Source organism: Eriocheir sinensis, chromosome 28, assembly GCF_024679095.1.
Source record: "Eriocheir sinensis breed Jianghai 21 chromosome 28, ASM2467909v1, whole genome shotgun sequence".
Taxonomy (NCBI): domain Eukaryota; kingdom Metazoa; phylum Arthropoda; class Malacostraca; order Decapoda; family Varunidae; genus Eriocheir; species Eriocheir sinensis.
This window is the reverse complement of record NC_066536.1, coordinates 4,925,780-4,948,534: the sequence shown is the minus strand read 5'-3', so window position 1 is coordinate 4,948,534 and position 22,755 is coordinate 4,925,780. Positions and strand designations below refer to the sequence as shown.

The following is a 22,755-nucleotide window of genomic DNA, read 5'->3' as shown; positions in this document are numbered from 1 at the left end:
GTGTTACTGTTACCTGTTTAAACATCTCATTTTTTTGTGTAGAGTAGATTCAGATGTATGAGACAAGGTTGAAATAAATTCTGCCAGTGAAGTTCGTATGATCATAGGTCAAAAAAAATCTTAAATTGCTTACAGTAGAATCATGTCTGCACTCGACTCATCACGAACGGCGGGGTTGTCACCGCCTGCAAAGACCCAATCAAGGGGTCTAGAGAAGATAATACTCTACTAGAATCCTTGGAACCAATATTCGAAAGGCCCGGCCTGCTCGCAGGTGTCCGAAATTTGCTCCCGAGGTCTCTGAGTGGCCCTTCAGCCAGCAAGGTTTTAGGAGAGATTGGCGTGAGTGATAAGGTCGTTAAGATTATTAGCAGCATGTATGAAAACACTAGGACCAAATTCAGTATGAGAGATATAGAGACAGGATGGTGAGTAAATTTGGTGACCAGTAATTAAAAGGGGAGTGATCCAGAGAGGGGTGCGTCCTGTCCCCCATAGGTGCTGTTCGGGCTGTATGTAGAATTAGCATTGAGAGTGAAACGTACAGATTATGGTGTGAAAGTGGGAAATATGTATTGAGTGTGCTGATGTGTGGAGACAATGTGGTAATCCTTAGCGAGGACCACAGGGAACTACAGGAAATGCAGTGACTGAGTATCATATCCCCAGGATTTCAGTGTCAGGTTCAGTAAGCAGAAAAGCCAATTGTTGGTAGTGAATGGGGAGGAGGAGGATAGGGAGAGGATCATGGGTGCTAGGTGTAAATGTGATAAATAGAACAAAAGAGTATACTCGCAGTTCCTAGTATTATGTATGTTGCTAGATGAGAAAGGGCATGAGAAAACCAAGCATGAAATAATTAATAGCCAGAGCAAACCAATGGGTAGGTAGGCTATAGGTAGCGTAGCAAGATGTACGTATGTACGTACGTAGGGCCAATAAGTATGAAGTGGTGTGGGGTCAGTGGAAGGGAGTCGCAGTTCCTAGTATTATGTACGGGCTTGATTGGCTTGAAGCGACGGAAAGGACGTGGAATGAGTTGGATAGACTGGAAGTAGTGCAAAACAAGGCAGATAGACCAGCCTTAGGAGCCAATAGGTATGTGATAGTGGAAGCAATCAGGGGGGATATGGGATGGAGCGTCAGGCTACAGAGAATGAATTAGAGCAAATGGGCAAGAAAGGTATGTGAATGGGACATGTGTGGAAAGTGGATGAAAGACTCCATCAAAATGTGAGCGGGAGAACTGGAAATGTTTGTGAGAGGTGTTATGAGGAATGGAGGTGTGCAAAAGAGAAATAAATAGGCGTGTGGAAGAGAGAGGAAAGGAAGAATGGAAAAGAGGAATGACAGGGAGGCCAACCCTGGAATGATATAGGGAGAAGGACCAGCCAAGGTATGAAAGTTTCTATGATGGTAGCTATGAAGGAGACCTGCTGTTCAAAGCTAGGACCAAGTTCCTACTAAGAGGTGAACAGTAGAGTGTACAGATGGAAGAATTGTGGAAGCAAGCTGTGCGTGATGTGTGAGAGAGGATTGGGTGATACTGTGAACCACTTGCTACTGGAATGTGAGAGGTGAGGATGCAAGACAAAGAGATGTTAAGGGTATATAGTGGTGAAAGAAATAGGAGTGGAAGAATGAAGTGAGAAGAGAGGAAGTAGTATTGACAGGAAAATGCAGTACCTGCTTGGGTTGGGTGAGGGGAGGAATAACAGAGGTGTGGCTGTGCTGCCCCCCGGAACTCGTTCTTGATTAACTTGGACGGTTTCCTCTAGAGTCCGGGTTGATGGGTGGTCTTCAGGACAGCATGTGGGTAGTTTTAAGACACTCTGCGGTGACTGAAAAATCCGAGGTGGTAGCGTGGGGATTCGAACTTGCGTCGTCCATACGATGATGATATACTTAAAACTTCTATACGTGTCCTTCAAGTTGCATGATTCGTTTTTTTTTAAATTGATTGATTGATTGATAGTTTATTGAAGCACATATTATGTATTGAGAGATTCATTTCATTTGAGATCACTGTAAGGAATTAATTAGCATTGAGCCAAGAGGTGGCCACAAACAAGCCGCTCCCAAACCAGTCTGGTCCTCGTCATCCATCACTCGATCGTCTTCCCACCTGACATCAATTAATCTCCCACATATATCTCAACCCCATACTTCCATCTCACTTTCGATCTTCTTCCTTTTTGGTAAGGTTAGATAAGGTCATGATGGGTTATCTTTAGACTAATTTAAGATAACAAAAAATCTTGGACATTTTCATTATCTAGGGAAATCCCAAAATTTTCCCCTTTACATGTGAATATGGAAAAAAAAAGTAGAGAAAATGCGCTACCACGCAGGTAGCCTACGAGGGAAATAAATCCGAGAGTTGTTGATTATGTCAAAAATATGTCTGTACTATAATGATTTGGGGTTCGGAATGAGGTCTTCAAGGTAATAAATAAAATCATGAAGTTCGTCAATACAATCCCAACATCCGCAGTTTTTTTTTTTTTTTTTTAGGTTCTTCGTTTATCAACAAAAACATTCAACAAAAAAGTAAAAAAATATAGGAACTAGTTCGATTTGGCTGCATATCAATTTTGTGCTTGTGAAGTTTGTTTTGATGCCGAAATGGGGAAGGGGATAGAAGTCGGGGAGGGTGGGGGAAAGGGGGGGGGGTGAAGCGGCGGACCAATCATAGACGCGCTGGGTCACGGGCCAATCAGAGACCTCGGGAGCAAAGTTCGACCACTTGCGAGCAGGCCCTTCCAACTATCCAGCCTCTCTAATCTCTGTAAGCACACCACACAATCACTCACACAAATAGAAAATATATCTCATATTAGCACCTCCTACAGCAACATATACATGAATAAACAAGTATTGATCACTAATTGCCTCATGGTGTAGCTACACGTATTTGAAGGTTTGCTAGATGGAACCGTAGTCAGGTCATCCGTGTGGCGAGGACAACATTGATGTCTTGGGAAATTTCATACTTAAGTAACATATTTCACAACAACGGTTGGTCTCGCGCAGGAAATTTTACGGCTGATCGGCCGTCTTGGCCTAAGGGTTATGGACTTTCTCAGCATAAGTATATGGCATTACAGATATCTGTGCAGAGGGACAAAGACTCGGATCTTCAAGTCGTTTGTGTTCCGTCTTACTCTAGGGCGCACGGATGCCTTTGGTAATAAGTGCCTACGCAGAATCATTGGATATTACGTATTATTATTATTATTATTATTATTATTATTAGTAGTAGTAGTAGTAATAGTAGTAGTAGTAGTAATAGTATGATTATTATCGTATGATATATTCTTAAGTGTAAGAAAATAAACTATAAAAGGAGAGAGAGAGAGAGAGAGAGAGAGAGAGAGAGAGAGAGAGAGAGAGAGAGAGAGAGAGAGAGAGAGAGAGAGAGAGAGAGAGAGAGAGAGAGAAATCCTTCTAAATCAATATGGTAATGGGGTTATAATGATAAGTATTAGTTATAATTATTTAATTATCAACTATTTACTTTGATCAGATTTTTTTGTACAAATACCAGTGAGCAATATTTTTATCAAGAAAATTAAACTAAGTATATCACAGTGAATAGCATTACAGTCCCTAAATTTATATAGTGATTTATTTGATACAAATGAGGTTTTGCAAGTACTGTCCTATTAACAATGTTATAAGATCTTTTCAAGCTAGCCAATAATTACTATTACTGGTGTTGCATACAAAAATAACAGTAATGGTAAGACTACCAAGCAGTTTATGATCCTTACGACAAAACAATTAAAGCATTAAAAGATATCGTACACTGCCACAGACTGCTCCACATTTCACTTATCGGAGCTTAGATCATGACTGCTTTGAACTGGTGTGATTCCTGTGATTGAATTGATTTAGGCATCAGTAAAACTGGCAAATTCTGGTCTGCCAAATCAATATTATACTGTATTACCCTAACAGTACAGTATTAACCTAATAGTATTGTGCAACTGACGGAATGACTCGCGATAACTTTGCCCAAATCACTGTAGCCTGCATGTGGCTCTCAATCTGGTTCTGTCGTACTTTACATTCAGCACTTACTTTGCATGCAATAATTGGTTGTCTAGGCACACCCACCAAACTTTTTAATGGCGTAATTAAGTTAACATTTATGAAAAGTACAAACGATTTTAACACTCAAGATAAAAAAAATACTGAAGCAAAATATTTAAAAGTGGCCCGCTCTGCTCACTCATAATGTAAGCAGGCACAGAAAAATATTCTATTGTATTTCTTTTAGATTATCAAAGTAATTTAACACTCAGTATTCCAAGTTGGCGAAGAGTTAAAAATATCCGAGATTTATATATCAAGCTTCAGAACTCTATTGTTTAGCAGTAATAGTAAAATAATGATATGTTTAAGCAGACTCCTTATACTGTGTACCCACAGCTAGTACACTTCGGACGCCGACAACAGAAAAAAAAGACTAGCAGGCCGGGTATAATGCCACAAGGGAAGATAAGTAAACAGCACATCCACGTCCAGAATGAGGGGCTGCTCTCCATTCGCCCTATCTGGAAAGTATATAAAGACAGGAGTTTAGATCACAAAAGTTTTCAGACATAGTTAGTGGTGTAGTTAGTGGTCTGCATACGAAGGTAAAAGTATTAAACTCGCCAATTAATTATAGGAACTATCACTAAACCGATAAAACCACAGCTCTACCTTATGGACAGTAAACTATCGCTATGAAATAGTGATCGCAAGACCACCCGCACTGCTGGGTCAGTAGCGAGGTAACGAAGATCAGAAAAAAAAGGGCAGGAAAGAATATAGAATTTATTCATAGCACACGGCTGAGGTGAAACTTCCATTTTGTTTCCAGTTGTAGGCTGACAAGTGACGAGTGCTGCTGGGGCGATGCTCCCGGCCCATGACTGGCCGAGGGTTGGCCCACCGAGTCCAACGAGTTACTCTTCCCTTAACATGTAGCTGAAGGCTGATTCATGCAAACCCAACACTAAAACTGAGTAAAGCAAGTTGTCAGGTTGTGGTAAATGTATTATTTTGTTCTTTATAAAAGTGCGTCTCCGTAGTGCAGTGGCTATAGTCCGACACAAATATAAAGTAAATTTGGGTGGGTCCCTAACCTCTTCACAGCGTTGCTGCATCATCCCCAATACATCACTCTCCCTCTATGCCATGTAGTATAATGTTTCATGCTAGTTAGGAATAATGATTGTGTGGGCAGGTTCACTGGGTTTTCGAAGCAGAGCACTGTGCGGTTCAGTCGCCCGCCTCGGAGGTGAGGTTCGTGCTGGGCGCGAGGAACGGGAAGAGAGGAAGCAGCAGTCGAGACCACAGCACCACCCAATTCCGCCACCTGGGAAGCCACTGCCCGTCGCCCCCGCAGCTGGAGTTGTCCTACACCTCCTGTTAACCCTACCCGCCTCATTAAACAACAAAAGCAAGATTTTGTCTCATTACTGCCACATGCCATCTATATACGTAGGCTACTATTTGAAGCTGTGTATCAAATAGTCTGTTTACATTAAAAATTTGGCAGCATTATTGCCAGGGAACTCCCCGAGCGGTCCACGCCCAAAATGACTCGGTAGCAGAGTCGGACTATAGTATATGCGTACCCACGAATCCTCGGGCCCAGGTTCGATTCCCAGTCCGGACAGTCTGCGTGCAACTCACCCAGCTGTTATCCTCCCTTTCAGATTGGTCAATAAATGGGTACCTGGGGAATGGCAAACTGTTATAACACGGATGTGACACCTGCCCTGTATAACGGTCTTACCCACCACAGGCTCAAGGGCCAATGCGACGGAGATGGGCACCGAGGCCAAACGCAGCTGTGGCGCATGCCCCTAACTTTACCTTTAAGTAAAGATAGCCGATCATGGGGTTATGTTTGACTTTGTTTAAATACCATTTTCCTGCTGATTTCAAACATTTTTAACCATTTCCAAGTTAATCAATCCTTATTTCGGAGGAAGCTTCCATCAGGTTACTGAAGTGCCTGATGAAGAGATAAAGCAGGCAACCTTATCAATAAAATTACAGGCTTTCTGTTGCTTACTCTTACACATTTCCATGTCCAAACATACAGTATGAATAAAGGTTTTGCTCATTGTCTCTCCATTCGGATTTTTCCATATTTACTTCCTGATTGTGCTTATGTGGGATGGTGTGTTAGTTTCCTTCTGCAAATTCAACATGTTTATCCATTTTTTGTTCGTTACAAAATCACAAGCCGGTGTTTTATCAACATCTTTGGCCTTGGCTGATCCTGGTATAGGAGCAAAAAGTGTAATTAGTATACCAGAAAAAAAACAATGCACTTAGTGAAACAGCAAAAAACTGTACATAGGCTCACCTTACAAACAGAGCAGCCCCCTATGGCTGCCGGTGTATTTTGGTTCACCATTACATTGACATTTGGTGGTGCTGCTGCTGGCGCTGCAATCTGCATTACTGGGGCAATGATGGGGGCCGCTGCAGGGGGAGGCGGTTGGACAACGGCAGCTGCAGGCGGCTGGGCAGGGGCAGAGGGCTGGGCTGAGAGACCTTGGGGCTCTGCTGAGTAGGGTGGGGGAGCATGTTGTGGTAGGGGCTTGAGTTCAGCCATGGTGCGGGGCTAGATCCTTGTAGCAATCTGAAAATGTGCGTAGGCCTCTTAAATCAATGTTTGATGTGGGCTACGTATGAGAGAGAGAGAGAGAGAGAGAGAGAGAGAGAGAGAGAGAGAGAGAGACCGCCCACTGCTTGGTGAACAGCCACTCTGCTTTAGTAACAGTAATTGACGCTTCATGTAAATGACAAACCCTCATGGCTCATGTTTTGTCGTACATTTGAAAATGCAAGATACCCATACTAGAATAATTTATTCGGTACCTTAGTAACAAATGAGTCTCATTCCGTCTGCATGCCATCAGGCCTTAACACCACAGCTTGCCGAGTAATAAAGGATCTATCTGCTATCATGCCGACTCACTAATTGTTTTCAGGCTTAGCCCGTCTGCTCTAGCAATACCCCATAAGTGGCAGGCAGCCTGAAGTAACATGTTCTCCTTACCTGCACCTTCAACCGCCTGCGCTGAACCTGCCTCCTCTTCCCGCCTTCCTCCGTGTGTGAAGCGCGGACAAGAGAAATACACAAACTGGGTATATCGTTTCCATCACTGCGTGCAGGGTTGCCAAGTCTGGGAACTCAGTTACACCAGTGTCTTAAAGTATCGAAACAGCTCGAATTACAGGCCTATCTTGGCATTTTGAATGTACAGATGGTAATCTTACTTTACTTCATCAAAAACCTTTTACAAATTTATCTCAACATTGCCCAAAATTGTTGAGTATAACGCACTGATCCATTTTTTACAAAATTCAGTGTATCAATACCTAGAAATGAGTAGTGCCAGGTATTACTGACAGAACGTCATACCAACGAGAAAACATCACTGTTGCAGTCGGATGACCACCACTTACTCGTGAATATTATAATCAAGGAAGCGAGGCGTGTGGCTAAAAAATGTAAATGAACATGTTTCGTAGTACAACCGTATTATAGGTAAATGGCTATTTTTGTGATGTAAGAGCCACGTTATGTACAACGTAGTTGCATATTTTAGTAATAATGACAACATTGTGTCATAGGCGGGATCTGTTCCAGTGGCTCATTCTACTCTGAAGCATTCTCCCAACGTTTCCTGGAGCCTGCTCAATCCTGATCAGTGGATCTGCCTCAGATACTTACATCCTGCTTACTGGCTTGTGCCAATCGCTTCATATAACGCGGTGCTTCACCACTCGCAACATCTGAAGCGGATGTTACCTGGCGTGCTCCTGCCTTTTTCTGGTTCTTCCTATATAAAAAAACAATATATATATATATATATATATATATATATATATATATATATATATATATATATATATATATATATATATATATATATATATATATATATATATATATATATATATATATATATATATATATATATATATATATATATATATATATCTCTGTATGTATGTATGTATGTATGAATGTATGTGTATGTGTGTGTGTGTGTGTGTGTGTGTGTGTGTGTGTGTGTGTGTGTGTGTGTGTGTGTAGATAGATAGATAGATATAGATAAATACACTTGCTAACGAGTATGGTTTGATGGAAAGGGTATTCGGAAATGTTAGTAATAAACAAGGCTACTCTACTTTTATTATTATTATTATTATTATTATTATTATTATTATTATTATTATTATTATTATTATTATTATTATTATTATTATTATTATTATTATTATTATTATTATTATTATTATTATTATTATTATTATTATTATTACTACTACTACTACTACTACTACTACTACTACTACTACTACTACTATTATCATTATTATTATTATTATTATTATTATTATTATTATTATTATTATTATTATTATTATTATTATTATTATTATTATTATTATTATTATTATTATTATTATTATTATTATTATTATTATTGTTGTTATTATTATTATTATTATTATTATTATTATTATTATTATTATTATTATTATTATTATTATTATTATTATTATTATTATTATTTTTATTATCATCATTATTATTATTATTAGTAGTAGTAGTAGTAGTATAGGAGACGAAACAGGTAGAGTGAGGAGTGCGGACACCACCTATACCCAGCCTGTTTAGCCCCAAACACCTGCATGAGACGCCGAGAAAGAGGAATTGGAGGTGAAAGCCATGAGAGGGAAGGGGAAAGAGGGCGAGGGGATAGCGGTGAAGCAATTAGATAAAACTGCTCTTTCATTCAAAACTGTGATGGAGTGGATACAAGACCTTTATTTATAACAGCACTAATTTTATGAATCCCAATACACATTCATCCAAAAATATACAGAATACCTTACCAGTCTATTTCTAAATGGAACCAAACAGCAATGACTGTAAAAAACTGAATAAGACAAGTATGCGAAGCCTCAACATGCTGAAACAAAGGAAATCCCGCGGTAATTCTGATTGAGATGAGATGAAAAATGGATTTGGTGGGAGAAGAGGAGAACGGCTCGCTCTGCTGCTGGAACGGTGTAGGCGGGTGACGCGGTGGATTTTTTTTCTTCTTTTGTGTAAAGGGATGTGGTGTGAGGTTTTAGACCATATGGAGGTAAAGAGTAGCATATTGTATTTTTAGATTTAGCTAAAGAAAAGTACCGGTAAAGTGAAACAAAATATGAAGGGATGGAAAGAAAGAAATGACGACGCGGAAAAAACACAAAACAGGAAAAAAAAAGAAGATACCGTGGCTAAAATGACCTGAAGGAACGAAAAATGAAGGGAAGCAATGTAAAAAAAAATCAGAAGTGAAAAGAATTAACAGTGTAATAGTGGAAACAAAGAAAACGAGAGAAAAGAGAAATGCAAAAAAAAAAAAAAAAGTTCAAAGGAAGCTACTCGTAAAGTGAAGATAAAGGAAAAGAAAATAGAAAAGCGAAGTCAGTGGAAGCAAAGTGTACAGAAAACAGAGCTCACTGTAGGGTGAAGTATATAAGTGTACGCAGTGAAGTGACTAAGAGTGCGTAGTGAAGTATCTAAGTGTAAAGAAGTACCCCAAGAAAACCCTAAGTTCTTTTACGCCTATGCACGAAAAAAGTCAAACACAGAAAGAAAAATAGGGCCACTGGAAGATCATAACGGGGAACTGACTGGTGGCCCGGGGTCAGCAACACACCTAGCTATTAGACTAATTAGAGGATCAATACAGAAAAAAGTTTTCAGTGTGCCATTGCCCCAGAAAGTTATAACAAACACAAGGGAATTCTTCAATAGTGACAATGATCAAGTAACAACTATTAGTGACATCAGCTTTGTAGAAAAGGACGTAATCAAGGCCAAAGAGGAGATCAAAGAAAATTCAACTGCTGGACCAGACCACGTACCGGCAATACTCCTAAAGAAGTGTAAACACTCTCTGGCTACTCCCATCAGCACTATCTGGAGAAAATTTCTTGACGCTGGCTCCATACCATCAAAACTAAAAGAAGGGCTGATCACTCCCATTTTCAAAAGTGGCTCTAGAGGGTTGGCGTCAAATTACAGGCTAGTGTGCCTCACATCCCATGTGCCTGACTCTCCAACGGGTCACCTGTACAGCAAGAGCAAGAGCAAGAGCAAGACCAGCTGCAATACAGTGATTGATTGATAGTTTATTGTTGCAGGTAAACAACAAGGGACATCAACCCCCCAGGGCAGGACCCAGGTGTTATACAACATATTATAATACACATGTAGGCACCCATGAAAAAAAAAGATAAAAAATGGTAGAGGAGAAAGCACAACAAGGGAGGGGTGTACGTACTTGAAGATGGAGCAAAGGTGTGGAAGCAGCGGGTCTCCAGACTAGCCGTGGTGATGACACCTAAATGTATAACAACGACAACGATGAGGAGAACCTAAAATGCGATTCAAAGCGGAACGGAAGAAGAAAAAAGGAGCCGTTGCTGAGGCTGAGAGCTCCAGCTGGGACAACAAAACAACAAGACAAGCAGCAAGTCAGCGTTGCACCGCGGCGGCTTTCAACTCGGCGGCGAGGTAACTTACAGCTGCACGTGATATGTAATCGTAGTAAGATCAACTGTTTTTTATTGGGTTTTAAAGCATTTTTAATCTCTTTTCATCAGCTTGCAGTAAGGGTAAAAGGAAGGGGAGTAATATAGGAGGGTGCTTGCTATTCTAAGCTGTCATGGAACAGCCTCCCTCAACAGATTGGAACAATCTCCTTCAACAGATTGGAACAAAGTCCCTCAACAGATTGGAACAACCTCCTTCAACAGATTGGAACAAAGTCCCTCAACAGATTGGAACAACCTCCCTCAACAGATTGGAACAACCTCCCTCAACAGATTGGAACAAACTCCTCAACAGATTGGAGCAGCCTCCCTCAACAGATTGGAGCAGCCTCCCTCAACAGATTTTAGACTGCGGTACGATATTCATTCAGAGAACAAATACACAATCACTTGTCACCACAACACAACAACACTTGATTCACTTCCCTCCCCTGCACACTCGGCTCCACCGTTCCCCCAACAGCCAACACAAATATGCGTGTTATGCACCTGAAAGGTGCCCTGTGCATTATCATCCAGATCCAGATGCCATGTTTGCTCCCATTATTTGGCTATTCCCTTCCGCGTCTGGGCTACTGTTTATCTTATGACGTGTCAGGGCTCAACTTTCTTTCACCTCTACTGATTACATCGGTCAAAACAAGTGCAAATGTTTTTTTAAAATTTATGACAACATTTTATCGGAAATAACTCACCTCAGCAAAGCGCCGTACATTCTCACAGGGAGAGTTGAGGGGAGCGAAACCCCCATGTTAGGTGGTGATGTTTGGTTGGTTCATTAAGACAACAATTATATATAGAAATTAACCAACCTAACGTCACCTATTATCAAGGAAACTTTGGGATGCCCTCTCACAATAAGCCAATTCCCTGCGGTCCAAGGCTTTAGCTACCCCTCAGAGGAAGCTTGCCTCCCAATAAATCCTTAAAAGTGTGTGGATCTGCTGTTATATTTTTCTCCCTTTTTAGCTGTGAAGGTGCCAGTGACAATTCTGTGTGCTAGCTGCCATGTTTGTGGTCAGTATACTAGGGCCTGTAGCCTAATAAGACTTTTTTCAGTCATTTTATTGTGTCTAAAGAATAGTCTGCATTTTGCAGGTACACTTTAGGACACCCTCATCACCATGTTAGTCTATCCCTGTGGCAAAGACCTGCCCAGCCTCACCAACTACACCTTGATCTTGGTGAGTCAGTGCCTTGTCCCAGTTATATATCGTCACCTTTGTAAACAAACTGCCTAAGTCACTATTTTCTACTCTACAGGAAATCATAAAAGAACTGTCATTATCTCAGTTGGCTTAAGATTTAGGCAGAAATGATAAGGCCAATTCTAGAACACTGAAACCCTGAATGTCGAAGGCAACTATACAAAAATGAACATCACATGTTGAAAAATTGATGTAGACAAAAACCTGGAAATTGCTGAAAAATGACAGGCAATTATTTTATGAGGGTGACGATATGTGTTCTAATTAAGTATGCCATTTTAAATTTGCTTCTGTGTTTACAAAATTTTACCATGTACAGTAGTAATTCCTATGTGGCCAATAAACTGTCTCGTTTTTTAGTCTTTAAGCTTACATGCATTAAGAATACAATTTGTTGACAAGGAATCTATATTGTTCTTGGTTTAGAATAATATAAATCAGAATTGGGAAGCCTCATTTTGTATGCTTGATATCAATTCAAGTATTGAAATAACCTATCAAAGTCCACCTAACCTAGTACTCCTTCCTCATCCAGAATAACATTTAGATTATTGTATTGTAACTTTATCTGCAAACAGATTGGTTTTCCTCTGTATTACCCCAGTTTTGTTATCTTTAATTTGTTCTTTGTGGGTGGTTTCTCTCTTTAATATTTTAATATTCCATCTCATATAATTTTTAGTACTTTCTCCATAAGTGGAAGGGTACTGACTTTCTTCTGTTGAATGCTAATGCAGGTGATCTTTCATTAAATTAGCAATGATCAAGCTTGATACATTTTTATCAATAACCTTGAAGCAACCAATTTACCAGTCATTAGTTGTGTTCTTCATTGAATTCATTGATCACTGAACTGTCTCCCTCTTCCTCCACTTTTTGCATCTTGCAGCCATCGGTGAGTGTTGGCAATGCAGGGCAGCTGGCGGTGGACCTGATAATTACCAACCTGGCGTGTGAGAAGGTGAGGCAGTATCTAAAGTACCAAGACAAAACACACACATATGCATGCAAGCATACACTTAGCTTGAGACATTCCATGTACCTCCTCTTCAGTTTGGTGAACTCACACCCATACACCTTTACCCTGTCAACACCCACCCCACATGACTTGTTAATATCATGCCTTAAACCCATTATTAGTCTAAAGTTCTAGTTATATATTGGTCCTTGGATGTAGGGCTAGTCTTGCTCCTATTTGGCATTGGTTTGTGGGAAGAAAATAGCTCAGTGACATTGCACTGAAGAATGAGGCATGTCCCTTGTTTGCTTATGGCTCACACTCCATTAATCAGGAACTTGAGAAGCTGGTTAAAAGTATTGTTTCTTGTTCTCAGGTGACTGGGTAATATGAAGGTGGGAAGATGATCCTTCATGAAGCACTGGTGACTTTATGGTGTAAAAATTGTGATTAATTTGTCATGAAATGCAAGGTGCATAGGTAATCAAGTCATTGGAGATGATTGTTATCAAGATAGTCGATACTTTAGTTTTTAATGGAGAAAAGATTGAAGGACGGGAAAAATAAAGAAAAACAATGTAATTTAAGGGTAAAGGTTGTATCAAATGTATTGCAAATACTCTGATATAAGTTTTCAATTGAGGAAAAACTTATAAAATTCACAGGCTTGGTTGAAGAATGAGTATGAATGTGGCCCCTTTCAATGGGTGATCTTTCCCTTGCCCTAGATCAGTGGTTCTCAATCTTTTTTCAGTGATGGCACCCTGAACTTATATAAACCCTCTTGTGGCACCCCTTTTTCACCCAACCCCCCTCCTCACATGAACTGACTTCTTATACACAGTTGTACCTGTTTAAATTACTTTAATCAATGAATTAAAATTATTATCTATACTCAAACCAAAATTAACATACGGTACAGTATATACATGCCCATACATAGAACTCATCAGTAGAATTAGGTTAACTTAAGAGTTATAAATGCAGACTAACATAAAAAGAAGAAAAAAAGGCATGATTCAAAATTCATGATGACTTGCGGCACCCCTTGGCACTGTCCATGGCACCCAGTTTGAAACCTCTGCCCTAGATCATGAGATGTTATTTTTGTGATGTAGCTCTAATGATCTGTTCCCATGCCTTTCTTATTGGAGAGGGGAATGGGGCCTTGCTAATGTATATTTGCATGTAATTCTGTCCCCATCAGTACAAAACAGAGTGGCAAATTTTAGAGTTGATATGATGCAGATAATGATACAAACAACATTGTATTGTGAGCAACAGTAGAAGAGAGAGTGATGGAGGTTAATGTTAGATTAAAGATAATGGAAATATGGTGTCAGTAACTTTGTTTTGTGCCCAACAGGTGGGCATTGTGCACCACCCTGCTCTGTACCCACTGGTAGGGGGCAGCCCCTATGACCCCAGCAGCAAAGAGGTCACCACCAGTGCTGACCTCCATGTCTTGCCTGCCCACTCCCTTGCTGTCATGCAGATCCGAGTCCCCCTCATAAAAGTGAGTGGCATGACTGCTTGCCTTTATATGTGACTCTTTATCTGTGTATGCCTTTGCCAGTCTGTCATATCTTAAAATCCTTTCATTTACCAATATATCTATCTGCATCTATCAGGGCTGGAAAAAGAACTGCATTATAATAAAAAAAACTTTCTCTTGGGGGGAAGGGGGGGTGTTATTGGGTATTATTGTTTTTTGTTTGTTTTGATTTTCATTATGTTTAATTGTAAATCAGTTCAAAGAATCAATTACAAAGTACTCTCGACTCTCAATATCCCGAACTAATAGTGGGAAGCATGTGACCATGAACCACAAAAATCCAAGGAGGAATCACTACTGTCCCCTGGACATTTGCCACACTGGGTCCGGCAATATCCAGTATTCAGTACCTGTCCCAGGCTTTACCACACTTTGTTCAGCACACACAAGCAGCACATTTAAGAAAAATTAACTAAAACGAGTTATTTGAAAACTTCCAATACATGTCAACAATGGACGCACCGTTGACAGTAGTCACCAAGTGTCTGCAATTCTTTTTCAGCTCCAGGTGCTTAAGCATACTGTACTACTGTGAATTATTTTCAATGAATGTTTTTCTATAAAAAATTAATAATGAAGAAACTGAATGATAATCATAAGCAGCTGCTCAGTTGATACAGATGCAGTATCAGCAGCAGCAATGCAGTGTTTGCCAATTTTTTACTCAGCTCTTTGCTGCCAAAAGTATTACAGGTAGTCCTCAAGTTTCGAGGTATGTGACTTACGACTGCTCACACCTACGACCAGGCCAATAATATTAGTAATATGTCATTAAACAATGAGGTGACATTTTAAATATCCTGCCATGGGTAGAGCAGTGACTTGTTCACACAGCGTTTCTGCACCCCCTACAGCCCCCATCCCACCACTGCCCTCATGTAGGTACTGGCCTTACTCCTGCTGGGCTGGGATAGGGCAGGAGGGAGGATGGGGGCTTTGGTTATGCCAGCCCTCCCAATCATTCCCCTCCATTGCCTGTGACACTCAAGCTGTAAGCAGTACTCATGCTACAGTCACTAATTGATACTCTACCTATAGTTTATAGACCTACAGCTTGCTATACAAGCATATTGCTAGATCCAGCAAATGCTGGTCTGCTAGCACATGAGGCGAGCAAGGGTGGAATGAGTCTACCCAGTTATCTCCACACTTTACAAGTTTCATCTGTGTTTGGTTCACCTGTTAGCCCACACAGGTCCCAGCAGGTGAGGAGAGAGCCAGCCTAGATAGTCGATCAGCTGAGTGCAGCCAAAATGCCATCCCAGAACAACAGCTCCCTCATAAAGTTTCTGCACGTAACATAAAGTTACACAACGCGTGAACTTGATTCTCTATGAACATAATGTTTTTTATGTGCAAATGTAAGGTTAAAGCGTGGCTGCTTAACAGCATGAGACAACAACTAATATATCCAGTGTGCAGGTGGCTACCCAACGGGTTTTGCAGACATTGACCAGGGGAGGGAATCTGATCGTTTTGATGCCTGGACTGGGTCAGGCATGTGTCAGGAAATGCTGAACATAGCCAGGCATATGTCTTGCCATTGCGGGACCCCAGATTTTGCCTGGGAAATCCAGTACTGGGGAAATCGAGGTTTGAGTGTGATTTAGAGTGAAAAGATTATTAAAGGTTTAAAGTGTTGTATAAAGAGCAGACACTTGATCAAAATTAGTTGCTGCAGGTTGGTCTGTGTTAATTTATACTGTACAAAAAATGACCTTTTGTTTCCCTAAAAATGACTTTATAATTACCAATTTTGACTGATTTGTTTTTAATATGAAGAATAAAAATGAAAAACAAAAATACAAAAACACAAAAAATCAATAAAACTCAATATAAGCCATTGGGTTTAAAAAAAAAAATAAAAAATTAAGTATTCCCAAGCTTGTTTATATCAACGCATCAACCAGAACACAGGCACGGGAGGCCACCAACTTCAAAATTAAAAGAAAACCTGTTTTTTTAGGGAAATTTTAATTAATTTGCATTTTTTTTTTAGGGGGGGGGCATTTTTTAATGCCAACCCGGGTATTTATCTGTCCATCTCTGTCTATCTGTCTGTCTATATCTATCTATCTATATCTCTATATTTAATTATGTTTTTTATGTATCCATCTTTCCGTGTATCTATGAATGAATGCATCTATTTATATTATTTTTGTATCTTTCTACCCATTTTCCTAATGTTGCAACCATTTTTACTATAAGAACTTCACTGCTCTATGAATATTACCTTTCTCAATCCATTTTGTTAACTGGAAAGCTTCAGTCACCATGGATTTGTTTAACCCGTGTGCGTCGGGTGACGGGAATTCCTGCTCGGGCGGAAAGCGTCGGGTGGCGGGAGTTCCCGCCATCCGACGCGCTCGACTTGGCCAAAAATAGCACCTCTTCCCAACATCATATCTCTGCCGTGCTGCAACCTAGACACTTCAAATTTATTTCATCGTGGAGAGGAAGGATTGGCGATGAAAAAACAGTATAAATTATTATGTTTTCTTTTGAAACTACCACACGGGGCATTGATGAAAGACACCTATTTTTCAAAATCTATCAACACCGCCCGCGCGCTGCGAGGACGACAATAGTCCTCTAGCCCGACGCTTATGGGTTAAACCTTTCAAATGAAACTGCTTTTTACTCTTCTCTCCAGAGTGAGCGACATAACTTCCTGACTGAGCTGATGGGGTGGTGCAAGTCTGTGGGCATCCGGGAGGTGGTGATGTTGGCCTCCTGCAATGCCTACGAGCGATGGGACAACAACCAAATCACTGGCCCACAGCTGCGCTACCTCACCTCCCACACAACAGAGGAGGACGTGCAGGGGCTAGTGTGAGTGTCCGGTGGGATGGTTAGAAGCATAATTAATTTTCTTCTTATTTGTAAGGAAAGAGTGCCAGAGCAACAAAAAGGAAGAGAAAAATAAAGTTGAATTTTCACATGCTCCTCCTGCTTGAACAGACAGGAGGAGTCGCCAAAAAAATCATTGCACATTAAAGTTCCAGATATGTTGATGCTTCCATCTTGAGAGAGTGTAAGCTATAGGAAGGAGGAAAAGCAGTAGAAAGAAGGCTGGTCCAGGGTTTACTGATGAAAGGGATACAAGAGTGAAGGTACTGATCAACTCGCAGTAGTATGATGAACAGTACGGGTGATTTTGAATGGAAAGTTGTGTGAATTGGTTATGTCACAGGCAAACTAGTCTTTCCTACCTGTTTCCTTAGTATCATCATCATTTCTGAGTGTCAATAAGTATGAGGACAACAAAATCAGATGTTTAGTGCCTGACGGGATAGCCTGTTGGGGTAACAAGAAGCATGATGCGTCAGAGGCAGACAATTCCTGTTTGACTCCCTTCAAAGCATCTCTGCATTGCTTTGAGAATATTCTACAAGTTTACAGATGATAAAGGGAGATATACAGCAGCTATAGTCACCATACACTAAGCTGACTCTGAAGCCCTACCCCCCCTGTCCATAGCCAAGGGAGCTGATTGGTTAGATGAAAGGAGGGTAGAGTTAAGACCTTGGAGGAAGGGTGTGGGAGGGGGCAGGGCATCTGGAGTAATTTAATATGCAAAGACCATAGTTTGAGTGTGGTGAAGTAGCAAGTTGCATGATGTCTGTTTACTCCACTCACAGGTCAGTTGGGGCTTTGGAGCTCGAGAAGCGCACGGACGAAGAGGGCGTCTCTCAGCCCTTCCTCTCGGGTGCTGGCTTTGTCAAACACTTCATGGAAATTTGGTATGTACGGCTCATACGTATGTTAGCTGATGTAGGGGAAAAAAAGCACACAGCTGAACAAAGAGGTCCTGAGATCTTGTTGTCAGGGGTCCAAGTGTATGAAATTTTATGGAAATGTGTAAGACATGCTTGTGCTTCTCACTTCCTATCTGTATATGTTGACTGGTGGAGGGCAAGTGGAAGAATACCTTTAACTTGACCTAGCCAAATTCTACAATTACTGCATTCATACACCCAATAAATTCACTCATTGATTCTTTCAGACATGAGCCTTCCATCTGACAAATTTTCGTTTTCCCGTACAGATATTTTAAATTAGTTTTCTCAGATTGGTTTCAGAATATCCTTAACAACAAAAGTCACCAAAATTATATGCTCCTGCAGTGTTTGCCTAGGATAAGTGGTCCCTATTAGATGCACAAGACTGTAGTGAAGGTTTAATATGGATCATATGTATAAGCTTACTTGAGGTGTACATACACAATATTAATTTTTTTGAAAAATCTTCATTATTTTGGATATATTTTATTTTGTGGTGAAAATATGAACTTAATTTTAAATTCAATTACTGAATTTGTTCAGCTAAATCTAAGTAGATTTTAAAACACTAACCATATATAGTCAGTTGTTGCAAGTCACATTAGGTAACATTGAGGTCTGTGTGATACAGTGGGTTGAGCTCCCCATACTTCAGAACAGTCAAACTCCTCTATTGCCCTTTCATTATTTTTTTTTTTTTTTTTTTTTTTTTTGCCTGGCATCTTGCCTGGGGCCTGATGGTGGGCCTGATGGTGCTTCCAGGTTCTTGTGGGTGGGGCCCAGCGGCTTCGTGGGTGGCCTGAGTGTAAGTGGCGGCCAGGCGCCATCTTGGCTTGGCTCTCACTTGCCTCTCTGTTCTTCTTTGATGACGCGGCTTCCCCGGCTTGTCCGGGTTGGTCTGGGGGTCTTCACAGCACATGGGGTGGTTTTAAAGCCACTTTCGTGACTGAAAAACTGAAAAAGTGGTTGGAGGTGAGGGGACCATCGTCCCCATCCTGTGGTGAATTTGGGCCCAGTATGCTACCACTTCGGCCACCGCCTACCCTACTGAACCTACTGAATACTCTACTCTGCTATTCTCCTGCCCTCTGAGTCAGCACTGACCTCACATGCAGTTCATTCTCCCTAGTGTTTATTTGTATGTGGGAGGACAGAGACTGGGCATGCAACTCTTTGCTGCACAAGGCGACCCATTGTAGTACCACTGCTGTGTTCCCCCAGTGACCTGCCGACCACTGTGCTGATCAAGTTTGTGGAGGAGGGAGACAACACGATGGACGCGGTCATGCTGCTCAACTTTCTCAATGCTTGGAAGAAGCTGGTCCAGGTGAGGCCCTGTTAAACAGAAACTTTATCTTCCTCCTTCCACCAGACTGCTCTTGTGAAGTGGTCAGCTGCTGTCTATTTTTTTCTTAGCTGAATTCATCATAAACCAGTTTAAAGTAAAAACCGTTGTTATTTGTTTTATAAAGTTGTATATTTTTACTTATTTGTTCATTTATCAATACATATTTAAGGATTTATATATTCCCTTTCACTGCCTGAATCAGGAATTGGGATAAAGACTAATTCTGAAAGTGATAATGGTATTAGTATTCTTATAAGCATTTTTTTTTTTCAGGACAAAGCTGCAACATGGAAGATGCCTTTTTCTTGGAAAAATATGTTTGGGAGACCAACACCACAGGAGATATACTGAGGTATTGCCTGCCAGGAGTGCAATTTTTATATATAATAGTGAGAAAGATTTTGTGTTTGCTCAGTTTTCAAGTAGATGTTGCACAGTGTTATGGATCATTGTTCAATTTCTTGGAGAGTGTCTAATGAAGGCAGAGTTTATTTCTATGTTCCTTTGTTGTTGCTGCATGTTGAGAGTTGGGTTGGTTTGGGGATCGCGCTGTGCAGCTCCTTCAACACTGTAATGAAGGCAGAGCCTGTCCCTGCATATGTTGCTGAACAGATAAAGCAATAAAGTCCTAGGGACCATTGTTAGCTCATTGGACTGTACGATGAAGGCAGCCTGTTGCTGCTTATATTTTTTAGTAATACTTGCACCATGTGGCTTATGGAGTAGGCTGGGAAACACTTTGAGCCTGCTTGGGTACTTGAGGATAATTTGCCTTAATGTACTTGAAAAGACTTATTATAAACTAAATAATATTTGTATACAAGAAATCAGGTAAATGAGAATGATGCCTGATAAGTTGGATATGAATATGAAAGAACAGTTTACACATGTAAAGAGATAGATATTAGAAGTAAATTTTTTCAAGAACTGTTACTGAAGGATGTACTAAAGGGATAAACAACCCCAAGAAGGTTGAAGATTACGTTGTCTTTTTAGATATGAAGGGTGTTTTGGTGGCCGTGGAGAGTGTGTATTGCAGGCTACTAGGAAAGGGTAGCTTGTGGAACATCTTTGTGTGCTGCAGTTACTGAAAACTGAGCGTATCTTTGTAACTATGCTTAACAATAATAAATAGATAATCATGCATTTGTTTAGTGACTTCATTGTGTACAATTATGGTGTGTGTGTGTGTGTGTTGGTGAGTCATTCACATTAGTATATATATTATATATATATATATATATATATATATATATATATATATATATATATATATATATATATATATATATATATATATATATATATATATATATATATATATACTAACTGGTAATCCATAAACTAAAAAGTTATTTTCGCTTATGCTAAACTGCTAAACTGATAAAGAAATTAGTGGAAGCTAATGCTAACCGCTAACTTTTTTATATATTGATTTAGCTTCGGTTTAGTATTTTGGCTCTAAAACCTTTAAACACAGACCTACTAACGGTTTCAGGGGCCGTGTTACCCTGTTTTTCGCAAATAAAACTTTAACAAAGCGTTGGACAAGGATGTTAAATTGGCAGTGGATGTTTGAGACCCCGACCTTATGGGCAAAAATATGATTTGGTGTTACAAGTGGATAATGAAGCACTTATAAGAGTAAATTTAGGGTAAACGTGGCTGAAAGTTAAAGGCACTGTGAGCGGGCTAGCCCCGCCCCGCTCATCTCGACGTTGATGTGACATTTAGCTCTGACGTATGAGTAATCATCCATCCAACCAGCAATTATGTCTTACTGCTTCACACACACACACACACACACACCGTAGCAATATTTAATCTACTTTAAATATGGATGTTCCTTATATGGACTATCAGTTGGGGAGAAACAGTTTTACTCGAAGGAAATTACTTATCCTTTACACGGAAAATGTAACTATTGGTAGTTCAATCTGCATGTATGTAAGCGAGCAGTAATTTCTGGTTTTATCCCTTGTTGGTTCACCAACCTCCCCCATACCCAACCTTTCCTTCCTTACACAATCATCCCCACCCAACTACCCAACAACACCTTTGTCGTTGGCGGGGGTAGCCTCGCTCACAGTGCCTTTAACTTTCAGCCAAGTTTACCCTAAATTTACTCTTATAAGTGCTTCATTATCCACATGTGACACCAAATCATATTTTTGCCCTTTAGGTCGGGGTCTCAAACATCCACTGCCAAAATAATATCCTTGTCCGACGCTTTGTTAAAGTTTTATTTGCGAAAAACAGGGGAACACGGCCCCTGAAACCTTTAGTAGTAACCTGAAATTTCAGTATGTTTTAGCTTAGACTTATAGCTTTTCAGAAAGGTATTGCATGCCAAAATCAGATGATAAAAGTGTACACATAAACAAATCAAATTCAACATACAATTTAATTGAAGTGGAAGATGCATTACCCTAAAATACCAAAAGAGTTTTCCTAATATTTGTCCAATTCGCATACTTTAAGGCGTAATTTACCTAAAAGTGGAAGCCCTGGAATTATTGCGCCAAGTGGCTCAACTGGTGCTGTGTCTGCACACAACGGACAAGAACAAACCTGTATGAACTTTTAGTGGACTTAGTTAGCGGACAAGGAACATCATTTAGCGGAAGGTAATTGGTTCGCTAACTGTTTCCAAAGTTAGCGAAAGCGCTAGTCACGTAACGGAAAAGTTAGCTTCGCTAATTAGTGGTTAGCGGATATATATATATATATATATATATATATATATATATATATATATATATATATATATATATATATATATATATATATATATATATATATATATATATATATATATATATATATATATATATATATATATATATATATATATATATATATATATATATATATATATATATATATAAGTCTCCTAATATCAGTGAGTCGTTGTTATTAAGTGACTGCCTTAAAACGCTGTACATTTCAACATCATCTTCGAGTGATTGCCCCGGAGGCCTGCAGGTGACATATATTTAGATTAATTTTTGCAATGTTTACTCGCACGCTAAAATGTTCAACGTTACTGTCTCTTGGTATTCTGTCAGTGGGTTGTAAATAGCTTTTGACGTAAAGGGCTTCACCACCACCTCTACGGTTAACACGATCTTTGTTGAAGAGTCTAGCCATCTATATACTGTATGTTGTATTCTGAACTTAAATAAATTTTTGTGGTGTCGATAAATGTTTCTGTTATAGCAATTACGTCAAAATTTTCTGTTGAAACAATAGAGAGAGAGAGAGAGAGA

The 22,755-nt window shown here is 39.9% G+C and overlaps 1 protein-coding gene and 1 long non-coding RNA gene across 7 annotated transcripts; one reads left to right on the top strand and one right to left on the bottom strand.

Annotated features, from left to right (window-relative positions):
- Positions 1–3,484: 3,484 nt before the first annotated feature.
- LOC127004395 (uncharacterized) lies at positions 3,485–7,179 on the bottom strand. Its single transcript, XR_007757774.1, has 3 exons — positions 7,070–7,179; positions 6,371–6,649; positions 3,485–4,559 (listed from the first exon to the last, which is right to left on the bottom strand). It is a non-coding gene; the product is annotated as an uncharacterized LOC127004395 (long non-coding RNA).
- A 3,184-nt stretch (positions 7,180–10,363) lies between these two features.
- Positions 10,364–20,630, top strand: LOC127004394 (proteasome assembly chaperone 2-like). Of its 6 annotated transcripts, none has more exons than XM_050872044.1 (9): positions 10,365–10,597; positions 10,840–10,989; positions 11,734–11,819; positions 12,733–12,804; positions 14,168–14,317; positions 17,010–17,188; positions 17,998–18,099; positions 19,360–19,465; positions 19,760–20,630. In XM_050872044.1, exons 3-9 carry the CDS (start codon positions 11,760–11,762, stop codon positions 19,835–19,837), a joined length of 747 nt encoding a protein of 248 aa, XP_050728001.1. In that variant the 5' UTR covers positions 10,365–10,597; positions 10,840–10,989; positions 11,734–11,759; the 3' UTR covers positions 19,838–20,630. The 6 variants fall into 6 exon arrangements, with proteins under 6 accessions (XP_050728003.1, XP_050728002.1, XP_050728001.1 ...); XM_050872040.1 differs by having other exon boundaries at positions 10,794–10,989; XM_050872042.1 differs by having other exon boundaries at positions 10,365–10,630; positions 10,794–10,989.
- Positions 20,631–22,755: the final 2,125 nt, after the last annotated feature.